This window comes from Erpetoichthys calabaricus, chromosome 7 (genome assembly GCF_900747795.2).
Source record: "Erpetoichthys calabaricus chromosome 7, fErpCal1.3, whole genome shotgun sequence".
Lineage (NCBI taxonomy): Eukaryota > Metazoa > Chordata > Cladistia > Polypteriformes > Polypteridae > Erpetoichthys > Erpetoichthys calabaricus.
The window spans coordinates 83,663,383-83,681,958 of record NC_041400.2 but is presented as its reverse complement, the minus strand read 5'-3'; the positions used below and the strand labels follow the sequence as shown (position 1 = coordinate 83,681,958).

The 18,576-nt window shown below is 39.6% G+C and overlaps 1 protein-coding gene across 1 annotated transcript in view; it reads left to right on the top strand.

Annotated features, from left to right (window-relative positions):
- LOC114644736 (nucleolar protein 6-like) overlaps positions 1 to 18,356 on the top strand; it is a 225,268-nt gene extending 206,912 nt beyond the window's left edge. Inside the window, exons 13-14 of the mRNA XM_051930096.1 lie at positions 11,627 to 11,728; positions 18,004 to 18,356. Of these exons, the coding sequence (XP_051786056.1) occupies positions 11,627 to 11,728; positions 18,004 to 18,153 (252 nt within the window). The 3' untranslated portion in view covers positions 18,154 to 18,356. The remainder of the gene's footprint in view (positions 1 to 11,626; positions 11,729 to 18,003) is intronic.
- The last annotated feature ends 220 nt before the right edge of the window (positions 18,357 to 18,576 follow it).

Genomic DNA, 18,576 nt, shown 5'->3' with positions numbered 1-18,576 from the left:
TGTATTTTCTGTTCATTAATTCTTCTGACACGTGCACATTTGCCTCCTGAAGACTGTTTCTTTATATGTATGTATGTGTGTGTGTGTGTGTGTGTGTGTCTGTATATGTATGTGTGTGTGTGTGTATATATATATAATGTGTGTGTGTGTGTGTGTATGTGTATATATTATAATATATATGTACTAGCCAACCTGCGGCATATGCCGCATAATCAGGCCGCTTTTTTAATGATTTTTAAGCACGGAAAAAATTAACATTTGAAAAGTCCGTAATTCAATAAACCACCAAGAAAAGTAACATTGTAACAATGCACGGTACGAACCAACATACAATTGTCCATGACTGAAAACTGGAGGACCGCCGTCGTGCCTTCTCCTCCCAGAGTGAGGGACGGGGGTGGACGGCGCTCGGGCGTGGAGGGCGGAACGGGAGGAGAGGAGAAGGACGCCCCCTCTGTCATGCTAGTCTGCTGATTTCTCGTTCAGTATGCACTGCCTGCTCATGTGCCCACCCCCAACTCGTCACCTGAGTCATTTTCGTCTTTGCACAGTCCACATGCACCTGTGAGTCACGCAGACTTTTCATTGTTCTTTGCCGTTCTGGCTCATTTTCTATATATAATCCACCAAGTTACCCAACCATGGTAGTAGCGGGGGGGTGGGGGGGGATGGGGTGTGTAGAAAGGGCAGGGACATAATCAGTGCGTGCGTATGACCCACACTTACTGGGAATTCCTCGTTCATGGGGAACAATTGGAAGCCCCAGTTTCCAGCACAAATGGGGTTCAACAGCTTACCTACGCCTCTCTGTGCCGGGTAGACACACGTTGATCCATTCAGTGTAGCGCGCGTGCAGTAAATAAAGATCTCATGGCAAGCCTGAAAACAAAAAATTGGAGCTGTGTGACTCGCGTTCTTTTCGCAGTTCGCTTTTCCTCAATATGGGTCAATTGTATGTGCCAGCCTGGATCTCCGTAAGGGAACAGCAGTGGATAAACCATGGGGTCACAGTTCATATTGAGAACAGAGATACGTTTGCAAGCATCTCCCCTTGGATATATGCAAATGTCGCGTTGTGCAGGAGGTTCCCCGTCTTCACCTACAAAGATAGCAGCAACATCAGTTTGACAGGACGGGGCGTTATACCTTCTCATAACCAGACTTGGATTTTCCATGAACACCATTCGTACAGCAGTAACAGGGTTACCATGAGTGATAATGTCATGCATTTGCATGTAAGACTTTGCGAAGGGATTAACCTGTCGTATCATGTTGTCTAGTTGAAGCAACAAAACGTCACTGCAAGCACTATTACATTACTTTTGCAAACGTTGACTGGTAGCCTCAGCAGAATCGAAGATATATAGCTGACCGTATTGTGGTGACATGTCAGGATTGGTATATAAAGGAGAGACCTGGTGATAAATTTGACCGTGGATTCTGAAAGCATACGGTCTTTGTCCAGATGGTTGAGCGATGTGTGCGCCCATTGACACGAAAGCTAACGCAGAGTTGTATTCCCTGATATGATCACAGTAATTTCGGGACAGCGGGTTCTTGCCAGTCAAGAGGTCTTCTAAAAAAAAGAGGAGGTTTGGATAGCGGTGGCAAAGACACCTTGCCGGCATGACAACACTTAGTGTAATGTCCGGATTTGTTGACCTCTGCTGGCCAGTGAAGAGCATTGCAAGAAGCACATAGTGCGGTAGGTAGGCCAATGTTATGTTCTTGGACGTGAATGGCGGTATCTTCTTGAAAAGCTGCAGAAAACTGAATGCGATGTTTGTGCATGAATGATTTAGTGCTGTGTTGACACTGAAGGGACTTGGAATGAGTTGTTTCGAAGCATTGCCGGCAATGTTCACATTGCATAATTCGTTCAGTGGAGTGTGTTTTTAAATGCATGTTGAGATATCTCTGCACTCGGAACGTTTTTGAACAAATCGTGCATTGAAAGATCTGTTTGGAATGCGTTTGTTCAGTGGAGTGTGTGTTTAAATGTGCTTTGAGAGATTTCTGGCGCGTGAAGGTTTTGGAGCAGTGTTGACACTGAAAAGAATTCATCAGGGAATGTGTTTTGAGATGGTTAGTAAGGTATGTGCGTGCGTGAAAGTGTCGCAAAGTTTGCATACAAATGTTTGTGTTGAATGGATCTGCATATGGTTGTGGAGATCCATCTCACCTGTGAAGTCCTCGTTACAAAATGTACAATTTAAGGTGAGAGTGGAATTCTTGTAAGTGTTTCTTGAGAGCGCAAGTTGTTTTGAAGCATTGCTGGCAATGTTCACATTGCATCATTCGGTTAGTTTTGTGTTTTTTTAAATGTGTGTTCAGATATTTCTGCACTCAGAAGCTTTTGGAACAAAAGGTGCATTGAAAGTCCTGTGTGGAATGCGTGTGTTAAGGGGGAGTGTGTCTTTAAATGTTTTTCAGGAAGAGGAGAGTGGGCAGGTGACGTGACATTAGTGTAGCAAGCAAGTGGGTGGTGCACCCTGTGTGCACATACCGACAGCATCAAAAGATATCACCAGAAGGTTATCACGCGTGTATTTATGAGGCATGAGAACCTCGTAATGCCCATGATCCAAAGGACCGCTAAAGAGCCGGGATATGGAGAGACGTTGGGCCGGATTACAAACTCGAGGAGAGGCATGAGGACGTTCTTGGAAGTAAATGGTGATAGTAGCTGGAAGGATTTGGGACATTTGCCACAATTTCTGCCTCGCCACCATAGACTCCGGACATATTCATGTAGTCAGCGTATTGTTCAGCAGACTGTATAACAATGTCTCTGTGACTAACAACAACGGACACCACGTCGCCAAAGTTATCCCAATGTTGGCAAACAAAGCCAACAGCCATGTTGCGAAGTTTGAGAGCAACAGTGTCGTCAATGACATTTTTCCAGAAAAACCCGACTGATAGAAACAAACAGTTACCTGATGCAGGAATTTCTATAACATTGAAAGAAGTGTTGTTTCCATGAAATACATTTGAAGCGGTAGCCATGGAGGGCAGATGAACAGTCAACGTGGCTCACAGCTGGATTTGGACCGCAGCACAGACCAAAGCGAGTGAGTATGTGTTTGATGAGCTGTTCAAGTTGGCGGACAGTGCTCTGAGGTGCGTTCCCTATCACGTGGGAGGAGGGGTAGAGTTTTTGGGCGGTGCTTCGTTGTTCCTTTCCCATGGTTTTCGATGGTGGACGCGGTCGGGTGTCGTAACCGAAAAGAAGAATGAAAAGTCAACGTGGCTCAGAGGTGCATGTGGACTCCTAGCACAGACGAAAGCGACTTATGGGGTGGTCGGTGAGTTGTTGCGTCCGGGCACATGAGCAGGCAGTGTGAATACCTAGAGAGCGAGGGTGGACGCAGGCCGGGGAATAAGGAGTGTTGGTGGGCGAGGAAATGTTTTCCATGTTCCTGCGGAACCATCTAAGAAGACGCATGTTTGTCGTGGATGCAGTGGACGCGGGCCAGGGAATAAGGAGTGCTGGTGGGCGGGGAAACGTTTTCCGTTTTCCTGCAGGACCATCTAAGAAGACGCATGTTTGTCGTGGATGCAAATTGCTGTATGTAGCGTGTAAAACAGTTTGCGATGGTGCACGCAGTCGTGTGTCGTAACCGAAATGTCAACATGGCCAAGATGTGCATGTGGACTGTAGCACAGACGAACATAAATGACGGCGTGTTTTCCGAGGCGTCGCGTCTGAGTTGGTGGGCGTGGCTCTGCGAGTTGTCGTCGTATCCAATGGTCTTAGAGTTGGTGGGCGTGGCTGTCTTGCGTGCTTTCCATGGGTGTCTACTTGTCGGCAGCTTAGTGAATTATATATATATATGTATTACCAAAGCCTACGAAAAAACTCGTAAATCCAGCCCACCTTAAATGCCTTCGCACCTCTTCATCAGTGTCTTTTGTCTTGTAAATGTAACGATCAAGACAAACAGCAAGCAGCCTACTATTCCATCCCCCCACCGCCGCAGAACGGGCACAGAGTTCTCCCAGTTAAAAAAAAAAAAAAAAAAAAACTTTTAAACCTGCCTCACATCCCCTCAACTATATTCACAATTAATAGCCTATCCTAATGTATCTTTTTTAAGCTATACTGCATCTGCTGAAACTTTCACTATTAAAATTAAACAGCAGTTATAGTTTGTCTATGTATTCTGAAAAAACACCATGAAATGTGTTATCTTATGGTCACTAAATCCTAATGGTTCATTTACATCTTTTCCCTGAATCCTCTTCTGATTATTATAGAATACAAACTCTGGAGAGGCTTCCCCACTCTTGGGTACTTTTTGTTCAAGAAGAATTCATTGATTCAGACCAAAAATGCCTGTTCTTATGTTCCTTTATTTGTATGGGTAACCCATTCGAATAATTAAATTAAAATCCCCCATAATTATAATATCCCCCTGATGAAACTTGCCTTTTTAATATTATTATATTTAGTTTGTGTTTACATTGATGGATTTATAACACACTCCTAATATCAAGCACCACTTTTTTATGCTTTCCAATCTAATCCAAACATCTTCACTAGGAAGCTGCTCATCCTTTAACTGAAGAGGTCTTCCACATAAAATTTGTTTATTTAAATTGAATTCCTCCACCTTTTCAGCTTTGTCTTTCCTAAATAATGCTTATCCCTCCATATTATGCTCACCCATCTTTAAAGTTTAGCCAGGTTTCTATTAGTATTATATTATAATCATGTATGATTCCACAACCTTGTTACGACAAGGCCCATGGCAAGGACAGATGCAATCTAGTCCTGGAGAAGGTGTGAGCAGGTGTGAAGGAGGAGCAAATCAGCAAGATGGTGGGCATGAGGCTTTAGGGAGCATGGACAAGGTGGGAGGGAGCACTGGAGAGTAAATTATCTTGGGGTGACATCTGGAAGGCTGAACCACAGTGCATCATGTTCATGGTTCAAGACGTGTATGATGTCCTAACCAACCCAGTAAATCTACACACCTGGACCAGGAGTGTGTCTCCATTATGTCCTCCCTGCACCAGAAAGGGCTCAATGGAAGCACATCCTCAGTAGCCTGGTACCACTGGCAACATGACTGGGTGCTCAAGTCAATGGCAGTGACCATTTCTAAAGCCACAGCTAACAAGAGAGTCATTCACAGCCAGAGATGCATCATCTTTTTCAGGACAGGAGAGCAACCACAGCCTACAGTAGCAGATGTCCTGCTCACCTTGGTGTTGGACTGGGACTTGCAATTAGACTTGGGTAGACAGCTAGAGTTCCTGGAGCATGTTGCACCAACTTCTTTGAGGCCAGACACTGTGTTAACATCTGCCTCTTCAAAGCAAGTGTCATAATGGAGCCGACAGTTCCTTGGGAGGACCACATTTAAAGAGGCTTATGAAGGAAAGCGGTCCAAGTATCATGAGCTGGTGAAGCAGTGCCAGAGGACCGGCTGGAATGCTCGTTTTCAGGTGTGGTGTAGGGACTTTGTTAGCCACTCATTTTGCGAGGTTTATGCCCTGCTTTGGCATCAAAGGAGCTATGAAAAGGAGAGCCATTAAGTCCACCATAGAGGTTTGCAGAAAGGGCCTCCAGGCTGGCTTTGAATTAGGCCTGTTGCTGCTGGGATATAAACCAGGGGCTGATCAGCCCTGGTTGGGTCACCTGAGTCAAGGGTGTCTGATGTTGCAAGACCTGAAACACCCGATTATCTCAGGAGGTATCACTGATGATGTGTCCGAGTGCATCGAAGAATGAATCTTTAAAGTAAATTAAGCTGCTTCATATAAATACATTACAAATCACTTATTGTATTCCTAATTCCTGCTGGAATCAAAGCAAGCACATACAGTTAGGTCCATAAATATTTGGACAGAGACAACTTTTTTCTAATTTTGGTTCTGTACATTACCACAATGAATTTTAAATTAAACAACTCAGATGCAGTTGAAGTGCAGACTGTCAGCTTTAATTCAGTGGGGTGAACAAAACGATTGCATAAAAATGTGAGGCAACTAAAGCATTTTTTAACACAATCCCTTCATTTCAGGGGCTCAAAAGTAATTGGACAGTTGACTCAAAGGCTGTTTCATGGGCAGGTATGGGCAAGTCCATTGTTATGTCATTATCAATTAAGCAGATAAAAGGCCTGGAGTTGATTTGAGGTGTGGTGCTTGCATGTGGAAGATTTTGCTGTGAACAGACAACATGCGGTCAAAGGAGCTCTCCATGCAGGTGAAAGAAGCCATCCTTAAGCTGCGAAAACAGAAAAAACCCATCCGAGAAATTGCTACAATATTATGAGTGGCAAAATCTACAGTTTGGTACATCCTGAGAAAGAAAGCAAGCACTGGTGAACTCAGCAACGCAAAAAGACGTGGACGTCCACAGAAGACAACAGTGGTGGATGATCGCAGAATCATTTCCATGGTGAAGAGAAACCCCTTCACAACAGCCAACCAAGTGAACAACACTCTCCAGGGGGTAGGCGTATCGAAATCCAAGTCTACCATAAAGAGAAGACTGCATGAAAGTAAATACAGAGCGTGAACTGCAAGGTGCAAGCCACTCATAAGCCTCAAGAATAGAAAGGCTAGATTGGACTTTGCTAAAGAACATCTTAAAAAAGCCAGCACAGTTCTGGAAAAACATTCTTTGGACAGATGAAACCAAGATCAACCTCTACTAGAATAATGTCAAGAAAAAAGTATGGAGAAGGTGTGGAACAGCTCATTATCCAAAGCATACCACATCATCTGTAAAACACGGTGGAGGCAGTGTGATGGCTTGGGCGTGCATGGCTGCCAGTGGCACTGGGACACTAGTGTTTATTGATGATGTGACACAGGACAGAAGCAGCCGAATGAATTCTGAGGTATTTAGAGACATACCTGTCTGCTCAAATCCAGCTAAATGCAGTCAAATTGATTGGGCGGCGTTTCATGATACAGATGGACAATGACCCAAAACATACAGCCAAAGCAACCCAGGAGTTTATTAAAGCAAAGTGGAAAATTCTTGAATGGCCAAGTCAGTCACCTGATCTTAACCTAATTGAGCATGCATTTCACTTGTTGAAGACTAAACTTCGGACAGAAAGGCCCACACACAACAACTGAAAGCCGCTGCAGTAAAGGCCTGGCAGAGCATTAAAAAGGAGGAAACCCAGCATCTGCTGATGTCCATGAGTTCAAGACTTCAGGCTGTCATTGCCAGCAAAGGGTTTTCAACCAAGTATTAGAAATGAACATTTTATTTCCAGTTATTTAATTTGTCCAATTACTTTTGAGCCCCTGAAATGAAGGGATCGTGTTAAAAAATGCTTTAGTTACCTCACATTTTTATGCAATCGTTTTGTTCATCCCACTGAATTAAAGCTGAAAGTCTGCACTTCAACTGCATCTGAGTTGTTTCATTTAAAATTCATTGTGGTAATGTACAGAACAAAAATTAGAAAAAAGTTGTCTCTGTCCAAACATTTATGGACCTAACTGTATTATTTATTTCAACTAGAACTTTCAAATGTATCTTTTTTTAATTTGCATTTATATAACTGTCAGCCCCTTTTTACACAGTTCTCAACCTGGCCTGTCCTAAACCCCCTGAATAGCTCCACCTCCTTTCCAATTTTAGTTTAAATAAGAATCATTCTATTCATATGCCTCCCCATATATATTTATGCTTCTGTAGTTCAGATGAAGTACTTCATGGGAGAACAGATCCCATTTGTTCCAGAATGAATCCCAGTGCCCCATTAACTTATATCCTGTTATCCTCAATGATACTTGAACCAGCATAGGCGGAATTTAAGAGAAGACTTCCTTGTCAGTTCTTTTCCTCAGCTTGGCACCTAACGCTTTAAATTCGGATTGTAGAACTTATATTTGTTTATACTTGTCATTTGTTTGGAGGTGACACAATGAGGCTCCTGTTCCCTACTTCTTGCCTAAGATTTTTCAGAGTCATCATACAGTACTGATAAGTTAGTCACCTTCTCTTGTCTTTTACTTACAATGCCATGAACAAGTATTTGCCCCCATTCCCGATTTCCTGCATTTTTGCTTATTCCTAATATGTTTTTCTATTATCCAGACAAATGTAGTATATGCAAAAGACAACCTGAGTAAACACTAGTTTTTAAAAGACCATTTGATTTATTTAAAGAAAAACGGTTCACCAGAAGCTTTATCATCCATTTGAAAAGTAATTGCCACCTTAGTCACTCAGTCATCCAGAAAACCAAATTTAAATTATAACAGGTTAAATTAGACTAGACATACCCATGCTTGATTGCTGCCAGCCCTATTGAGTCTAAACATCACTTAACCCCTTCACCGCCCTCTGCCGGATATATCCGGCACCGCTGTTTTAATGCTAACGCCATACTGCCGGAATTATCCGGCACATTTGCCTGTGGTTATATGAATGCCTGGCAAGTAGTATAACTGACGGTTTGGCGTGGGTATTATTACTACGTTGTATTTCGACAAGTCTGTGGTTGTTTTGGCCGGTCATGTGACGTGATACGCATGTAACAGCTGTGAATATGGCGAAACGTAAACTGACTTCAAGTGAGGCTTTGCAGGCGATTTTGGACAGTTCTGATCATGATTGTAGCAGTTCTGAAGAAGATTTTAGTGACAGTGATGAGCAGCAACGTGCGCTGCATGATATTGTGAATGAAGACGCATCGGATGACGGCGCTGAGTGGGTGTATCCCCAGCATCTCAGCTGGGCTGCTGCCCGTGGTGAACTACCTTTTCTGCATTCGTTTGAGGGAATGTGTGGCTTTATTGTTGATGTAAACAATTACACTGCTGAGCAGTTTTATGAGCTGTTTGTGTCACCTGATTTGATTAGACATTTTGTTCATCAGACAAATCTGTATGCAGCACAGTTTATTGAGAAAAATCCCAATTTACCTCCACATTCCCGTGTTCGTGCTTGGTTTGACACTGATGAAAACGAAATGAAAAAATTCATTGGGATTTTGATGTTGATGGGAATAATCAGAAAACCAGATATTGAGATGTACTGGTCTACAGATCCTATGTATGCAACACCTATTTTTGCAGCTGTCATGACACGTAACCGATTCTCTTTGCTGCTGAAATTCTTTCATTTGAATGACAACAGAAACGAGCCAGATAAGAAAGATCCAAACCGCGACCACTTGTTCAAGCTACGTCCTTTGATTGATCATTTATTTGAAGCATTTCAGTTGCCCTACATGCCAGGACCGTCAGTTGCAGTTGATGAAAGTTTATTGTCGTGGAAGGGCCGCTTACAGTTTCGACAGTATCTACCATTGAAAAGGGCACGGTTTGGTATCAAGATGTTTTGCTTAGCTGAGAATTCAGGTTACATTTATAGATTTCGTGTATACACTGGCAACTTGCACAACATTTAGTGGTCAATACTGCTTGAATAAATGTAAAAAATGTAAAAAAAAATGTAAAAAAGTAAAAAAACAAAAATTGTTCAGATTTCGCCTGGCTTGGGGAATATTTAGGGAGTTGGCGGTTAAAGGGTTAATTAGAACATATCCAGCAATGTGAAGTTGGCTAAAATATCTCAGCAAGCAGCACACCATTCCTTGATCAAAAGAAATTCCAAAAGACCTGAAAAAAGTTATCAGTCAGGAAAGAGTTACAAAGCAATCTCTAAAACCCAGAAACTCCAGTGGACCACCGTGAGAACCATTATCTCCAAATGAAAAAAACTTAGAACAGTGGTAAATCTGCACAAGAGTGGCCAGGCTAGGAAAATGATTCCAAGAGTTCATAAAAAAAACTAATCCGAAAAGTCGCAAAAGAACACAGATGAAAATCTAAGGAACTGCAGGCCTCTATCAGCTCAGTTAATGTTATTGTTCACAATTACACCATTAGAAAGCCACTGGGGAAAAAATGGCATCCATTGAAGAGTTGAAAGGCGAAAACCACAGATAACCAAGAGGAGCATAAAGGTATGTCTAGCATTTCTTTGATTACCACCAAAACTTTGGGGTAATGTTCTGAAGACTGATGAGTCAAAAGTTGAACTTCTTGGAAGACATGGGTCCCATTACACCTGGTGTAAAGCTAATAGCTTTTAGTGGTGTGATGGTGTGGGGATACCTCTCTGCTTTAGGGCCTGGGCAACTTGCCATAAATGAGGGAGGCGTGAATTTAGTTCTCTACCAGAAAGTAGTCAAGGAGATTGTCTGGTCATCAGTCTGTGATCTGAAGCTCAAATGCAATTCCACCTCTTAATGGCTGTAAAAAACAAAAAAAATAAAGGTTTTGGAGAGGCCTAGTCAAAAAAATCTTGACTTGAACCCCACTAAGATGTTGCGGCAGAACCATAAATGGGAAGTACATATTCAAAAACCGTCCATTGCGACTGAATTTAAAACAATTTTGTAGTGAAGATTGGGCTAGAATTGCCAGGTTGCTGCTAAAGGTTGCACAATCAAGTATTAAGTTTAAGGGGACAGTTGCTTTTGCAAATGGGTGATATGGGGGCTGGTAAAAAAAAAAAAAAAATCCTTCAATAACAAATTAACATTTAAAAAACAGTTTACTGCAGTTTTCTTTTGTATTACAGTGAATTTGTTTGAAGATGAGAAACAATTATGTATTATGAATAAGCAAAAGAAGAGGAGTTCAGAAAGAGGAAAAATACTCTTTCACAGCACTGTATGTTCTAAGCCACACTATTTACTGTTAAATATATTTTTATTATTACTTCTACTACAACACCCCTTGTTACTCACACACTTATCTGCCTGCTGAATGTCTTTTTATTTTTACTAGATGTACCCTGTCTGTTTCAGCTCAGTTCAGCTTATTTTTGCATAGCAGTTACACCCCAGTGTAAGTTGCAGTGGAAAGCAAATTTTCACCATTAAAAACTCTTCCAACCGAGGAGTAGAACAAGAATAGATGTACAGTGTAAAAGCAAAATACACATAGTTTGGTGAATTTAAAGTTAGTACAGAAATGTTGTCTTGCTAAATGTATTTTTTGAAAACAAGTTTCCTTGACAGAGCTCAGAATAAATAATCACCTTCCCCAAATTATTCTATACTAAATTATTTACTCCATACTAATAATCAGAACATAAGATAAAAATTTGCACAGCAGTTCTGTGTTAAAAGTAATGATATGGGTTTTTAAGTTGTCTGGAACCAATCAAAGTGCCTTACAATTTATAATTCATTTTTCCCTACTGCTGAGATAAGCAAAAGTTGCACATCACTTTGTTTTACTGTATTAGCCGAGACTAAACATGTATTTCTATGACCTACTAATTAGTTTATTAGATTAAGTAGTTGTGCTACCCGTCTAAGATGGATTGAAATCTAAGTAGTAAACATAGTCCCCTGTTAATGTTTGCAGTGCACCATGCAGTACATTGGTCTCTGTTATATACCATCTGGTACCGGATTTTTAAAAGCAATGTTAATGTTTGTAATGTGCTATCTATTGGAATGACAAATGCAATACATTTTATTACTAAAAATGTTTGTGATGCACCATCTTTTGGAATGACAAAGATATTGCAATCTGCAAGACAGATGCTTATCCTTTTATTAAGTTGGATAAAGAGGCTTGCCTCAGTCAAGTCTCAGTCTCACACATTAATTTTTTTTTTCATCAGGATGCTTTTGGAGAGCTGGCATTGTTCTTCTGTGATCCTAATGGAGGCCTAATAATTGCTGTTTTGTGGAAACCACAGGCATTTTCAAAACAGACATTCCGGGTAAGCAACACTTTCCAGTTATACCATTGAAAAAGTATTGATTGTAATGTGCAATTTCTGGAAAACTATCACACTGAAACTTGAAGTGTTTTTTTGAATTATGCATGTAATTCTCAACACTTCAATTTGCCACACCTCGGTTCACAGATCTATTAGGCATAACAGGCAATCTGTATGTACTGTATATGTTTCTTTGTGTGTGATTAAACAACTTCATTAGTAAAAATGGACTTCTAAGCAATTGAACAATAACTAATAATGTTATTAAAATGAAATGGAATTGTTAATTTTTTTTAAACAATTGAAGACAAAACCTTTTGATGAAGAATGTTTTATATTTAGTGAGGCTAATATTTTAGATAGATAGATAGATAGATAGATACTTTATTAATCCCAAATGGGAAATTCACATTTATTGCCCTAATACTCATTGATGTTTGAAAGGTTGTTTCCAGATGGTCTGTCACTTTTTAAAATGATATGAACTTTCTGTAACACAGCATTTTAATTTAAATTGTCAGTAGAACATTGCACAGACCAAAGCCTGTTGTTTATGAATCCAACAGCAGTCATCTTATTTTCTGCCTTATTTAACACACAACCTTCTGTTGTTGCCAAGTCCAAAAAATCTTTGCCTCTGTCAATTGATATCTTTGGAACTTTTTTGTATCATGTGTTTTGTCTTGTATAGCTAATATCAAGGCTTGTGATTTTTTTCAGAGTGCATTATCATGATTATCCCAAAAGACATTAATGCTGTCACAGTCATGTACATTGAAAAATCAAATGACATTTAAAATCACCATAGTAAAAGAAGAGGTTTTAACACTAGAATTACACTAGTGTACGAAAAAACCCGTAATCCCAGCCAACCTTAAATGCCTTGTACAACTCCAGGCACTTCACTCCAAGATTAACACTGAGCACTGAGAACCTTCTTTGCGAAATTGAGCTGTGGCGGTGGGCAGGGGGATGGGATAGCAGGTTGCTTGCTGCTTGTGCTGATCAACACATTTACAACACAAAACGATGCTGACGGAGAAGTGCGAAGGGATTTAAGGTGGGCTGGGATTTCGAGTGTTTTTGTAGGCTTCGGTAATTCTAGTGTTAACTACCACTGGATTGGGCAGCAAAGTTTGAAATTAAAGAACTATACTAAATAAGTTCAAAATCCTCATTTCAAGTCAAGTGGATTTCTTGTCATTCTAGCCATAAACAGTATTGCAGAGTATGAAGTAACGTACCCCAGGATCTTGGTGCAGCATATACATAAACACAGAACAAATGCAAGACAAGTGAAGAGCTATATTACAAATAAATAAACAGTAAATGAATAGTAATAAATTGAAATATAGTAATAAATAACAGCTAATAATAAAAATAGTAGGAACAAATATAATGATTGTAATGCATATAAATAAACTAGGAGCAGATCTTAAGGAAGGGCGCTGCACAGTTCAGAGTCTGGACAGCCAAGTGGTAGAATCTGTTGCAGAACCAGGCAAAACTGGTTTGGATGCTACAGTACCTTCTGCCATTTGATAGTGGCACAAACAGACCATAGGAGGGGTCCTCAGCAATTCTGTATGATGCTGTGCTTTATAAATATGTCCTTAATGGAGGGCAGAGAGGTTCTGATGGTCTTTTCTACTATATGCACTATCTGTGGTAGGACCATATGGTGTGTGTCTTTGAAGTTCCCAAACCAGACAGTGATGCATCGGTTTAGAATGCTCTTGATAGTGCCACTGTAGAATGTGGTGATAGTAGGGGATGGTGGGCTTGCCTTTTTTTGACCACCAAAGAAAGTGTTGCACCTGTGTCTTCTTGGCTATGGAGGTGGTGTTAATTGACCAAGTAAGGTCAGCTGCCAGGTGTACACCAAGAAATTTGTGCTCGTGTCTAATTACACTCTAGAGCCTTTGATGTAGAGAGGGGTTTTGGGCAGCATGAGCCTTCCTGAAGTTAATAATCATCTCTTTCGTCTAATCCACATTAATAGACAGATTCTGACACTTGCACCATTCTGCCAATAATTGTATCTCCATTTTGTAGGCAGACTCATCCACATTGCTGATGAGACCTACTACCACCTTGTCATCAGCCGCCTTAATGATGGTGTAAAGGTTATCACAAAACTTACACAGAGACATCATGAAGGTTTGGAGCCGCCACCCATATATTATGTCCTGACTGCAAAAAGGTTGAAATATGCACAGATCTTTACAGATCAGAGTCCACAACTGAACTGACTCTTGCCAGCAAATATGCTGTTTTTATATGTCAGCACTGAAAGTGAGGTCATCTAAGGTGGGATTTCCCGAGAATGGTCATGCAAGGGATTGAGAATGACAGTCAGTGCACCCTGCTGCTCCCAGTCACATGTGGAATTACTATTACAGTACACCCCCAAAATTCGCAGGGGTTACGTTCCTAGAACACCCGCGAATTGTGAAAAACCGCAAATTTTGGATGTGGTTAAAAAATTCCTTTTAAATGCCTGTTTTTATAGTTTGAACCCTAAATACAGTATGCCCCCAAAGCACTTTAATTTCATTGCAAACGCGGCTCAATACATTAATACATCACCTAAAAAATTGCCTTAATGCATTACCTAAAAACAGGATATAAAGGTAAACCCGTCTACTGTACAGTACTGTACTGCTGTGTCTCCCGCGGTGCTAGAATGCAAAATACCGATGTTACCTCTATACGTACTGTAATTCATGCAAGCGTGTTTTCTTTGGTATGCGCTGTCATTTTCTTTGTTATAAGTAGAGTAAATACATAATAATTTCATTTAATTAAAATACAGTAAAATGTACGGGTACTCACCAGTGATGAATGATATTGATGATGAAGTAGATTTTAAAACTCCTCGGGTGGCGCCTCTTCTTCAGGCCCTTCAGGAGGAGTCGTATCTTTGTGTGGGTCTTCTTCTGGTGGGGTTTCGTGCTGGCTTTTCTTTATAGGTTTCAGGAACATTGTTATAGGAAGTTGCTACATTGTCACCAGTAGCGAACTGCTGGTACAATTTCCATGCTTTCTCATGGATGATGTTACCGTCTTCCTGCAGTCGGTGATCCTCAGTGCCAAGGCAGGTTCCAAGCTGACGATATTTTTATTTCTTACGGTCTTTTCCTTTTTGGCACTGTCACAGAAACTTACAGATACGGTACTCCAGGTCGCTGTTTCTTTCTTCTTTATGTAGCATACGGTGCTTTCATTAATGCCATAGTGGCGCACTACTGCAGCATAACTTTTTAGTTCCCAGAACAAATCAACCTTCTCCTGGAGTGTTTTAAACTTCTTCTGGCACTTAGGCTCAGTTCTAGAAGCCTTAGAAGGTGCAGAGCGGTTCGATGACATCGTGTGCATTTAAAAATAACAAAACAATAACAAAATGGAAAACACGAGGACACTCTGCTGGAGACGCGTCACAAAGCAGCAGTCAATCATCAGCAAGAAGAAATGAATAACGCTCTCGGATTGGCTACTTTCACCATCCCATCCATTATATAATCCTGCTTTCATGTAGTACTATGCAGCAGCAAATTAAGTTAAACTGCTTAAATTAGACATCTAAGTCTCTTAAAATTGGTTTCAGAAAGCTCAACCAAATAAAATGAAGAGGTTTTCTGACTTGGGATGAGGCAGCTTCCAGAGTAGGTACAGTGCAAAGCCAGACTGCTCAAAATTATTCACATCAGTACATTTACATGTTTTTAAATTACATCAACATTGTTGAGGAAGGCTACATATTAATGAAAACATTTCTTTTATAATCAGACCAACATATAATTCCACAGTACCCTGCACAATGTTTGGGACAAATACATTTTTCCTTTATCCATAAACACCAATTGTCCCAAACATTATGGTTCCCTGAAATGAGGGGACCATGTATAAAAACCGTCGTAATGGTGTGATTGAAATGCATGCATTTGGCCTTAAATTAAAATCTGCAATGTGCACTTTAATCAAGTCTGAATTGATTGATTTGTAATTTTAAACTGGAGAACAGAGAGAGTAAATCAAGGAAAAATGTGTCTGTCTCAAATATTTATGGAGGGCACTGTAAGTTTTCTAGCCCCTGGCTGTGTTGGTTTCACACATCGCATTGTGTCTGTGTGTATTTTACTTCACTTTTGATTTTGCATTTTGATGGCTTCACAGATGTGGTAATTTTTTTTAACCTTATTAATGTAGCAAACCATTGACTCAATAATCCCATATCTATGGCCCACAGATGCAAAGGACTATCCTACTTTCATTCAGAAGTGGCATTTTCTCTTGTTATCTTCTGGTTCACTAGTAGTAGCACCAAGAATTTGAACGGGTTTGAAAAAGAAGTACTGCATATATTGCTTACCTTAGAGGCAGATGCTGATACCTAAAAGTGCACTGTGCGTGTGACTAGCAATTAGGAAGTTATGTGCCAATTCCATATTCTGAGCAAAAACTGTCCAGTTCAGATCCATTGCCAGTGAATCGGTGCATCATTAAATGTATTTCTTTAGATTGCCTGTTGAGCAAATAACAAATGCAAGCATTCAGAGAAAGTGTAAAACATAAAGTATATAAACTCAGCTTTGTCAGTACATATATTTTAGCGACGATCTCCCAATTAGCAAGTGACCTAAAATACTAGCTAAAACGTTCTCCTGTTAAATTGATTTAAACATGTACTGTGCAAGATTAATCAATTTATCATGAATAAGTGATACATCACAAGCACCGCCTTTCAATCATTTTTTGCTAGGCAAGCTCATAGCTTGCAAGTGAAATACTGCAATATTACCATATCGCTCATTTTTTTGTGCTAACAATATCTTTATGATACATATATACTGTATATAATTAAAGGCACACAGTTCCCTGTGTCACATCACTAGTTTCTCAATTCTGGACACAGCTGTAGTCTTGCAAGACTAGAATGCAGAATTATTCTTTACTTATTAAAATGCATGCTGAAGTTTTAATTGTTTTAATGCTGAAGTTTGCCATAGTGACTATTTTAAATAGCAGATTCTGATTGTTGTGTCATTAAGTGACATCTTCTTGTCAGTTATGTAATAGGCTTCCTTTAGCTCTAGAGGAATTTGAATTAATTTAACTTGGTTGTTAAATACTGCTCTTAAGCAAGTGTTGTTATTCATCTAATGTATCCCCCAAAACTGATGCAGGCATAATTCTTAAAATAATAAATATTACAACCTGATTATGTGGCTTTTTTCTCGTCTTTTTTCTGCATTCAGAAAGCCATATTTGTAAGAGACTAGCTGAGTTACCTGGCTTTTCCCAGGAAATTTTCTAAGTCAATGGGCCTTAGTTATAGTGCCTTTGGGTAATCAGAATGTATCTGTATAAAATGTTTGGGTTTTTTTTTTTTTTTTTTTTTTTTTTTTTTTAACTTGAGCTGCTTACTGTTGAACATGCAGCAGAACTCCATATTAAAGTTAATCAACAATAGCGGTATTCAGTAATTTTACAAAGGTTATTTAAAGTTTATTCATTCAAAGCTAAAAACTTAACTCTCCATTAGCATTAAACCCTAAAATTATTGGATACAGTGGTTTTGCTATTAGTTACTTTTACTCACTCAAAAGCACCAACCTTTTCTGCTCTTATCACATACTAAAAAACAGCACATCCATCAGCTATAAAAAAAAATCTCATTTTGTTCTATTTAATTGTGGTTTGGCTCAGTTAATTTATGGTGTTTTTTGGTTTGTGTGTTTTTTTGTTTTGTTTTTTTTTTCCTGTTAACTTCAAAAAGCACATTGCACTGATCATTGATTGTATGGTGAATGTAATGATGATATGCAGGGAAACAAGTGTGTTGGCCTTTAAAAAAAAGTATAGACATATGACTAGATAAGTAAGATAGTCCATGATGATAAATCTAATTCTGTGCTGATAGCCCTCTGTTTCTTATCTTGCAACAATAGTTAATGTGTGTGTGAGGTGAATGAATGTGTAATGGTGTTCAGAAGTGAATGAAGGATTGTGTTTGTCTGTTAAAATATGTGTATGGGCATAGTCTTTGTTAGTGCAGGGTTTTGGCCCAGACATAATTTGCTCTACAAAAAGCTGGCCCTAGATAAACTCTGTTTCATGACCCCTGCTATAGAATGTTTTCTGTCACTGATAAGATTTGAAAACTCTACTTGTTGAGATTATCAGTTTTCTCACTATAGGCTTCATGTACTGTTGTAGTACCCTGTTTATTATACTTTGCTGTGTTAATAAAATTGTCACTATTTGTTCTGCAGGCTTCTCACATGAATGCTCGTCTGGTGGAAATTGGAAGCAATGGTGCACAAACAGTACCTAATGTGGAAGCCATTTTAGAGGATTTTGAAATTCTGGGGGCAGGGCTTGTTGAGAAATTGGAGATTCAAACTGAGAAGTGGTCTATATAAGACGTCATACCTCTGTTCTTTTTTTCAGTGTCAGCAGTCTGAAAGATTGGAATATATTTGTGTATATTTACCAAATTTTCACTTTTTTTTTATTTTTATGAAAGATGGTCTATTTAACATGTCCTGTACTCGTATGTTTCAATGGGATGTTTTTCATAAAAATACTGGCACTACAAGTCAATAAAGTACTATTTTTAAGTCAACATGATTTCCTTGTATTTAAATCTTTCAAAATCTTAAAAAATCCCCATGCAGGAAGGTCAATCTTGCTTTTCATTCTCACCATCTGCATTTTCTAGCACTGATGTAGTTAGATATGTTCACTTCTTGATTTCATTTTTGACCTTACAGTGTCTTTAAGTGGAAAGAATGAAGTATAAAGTAATTATACTTGCCTATTCTGTCTGAATTACAATACAGTAC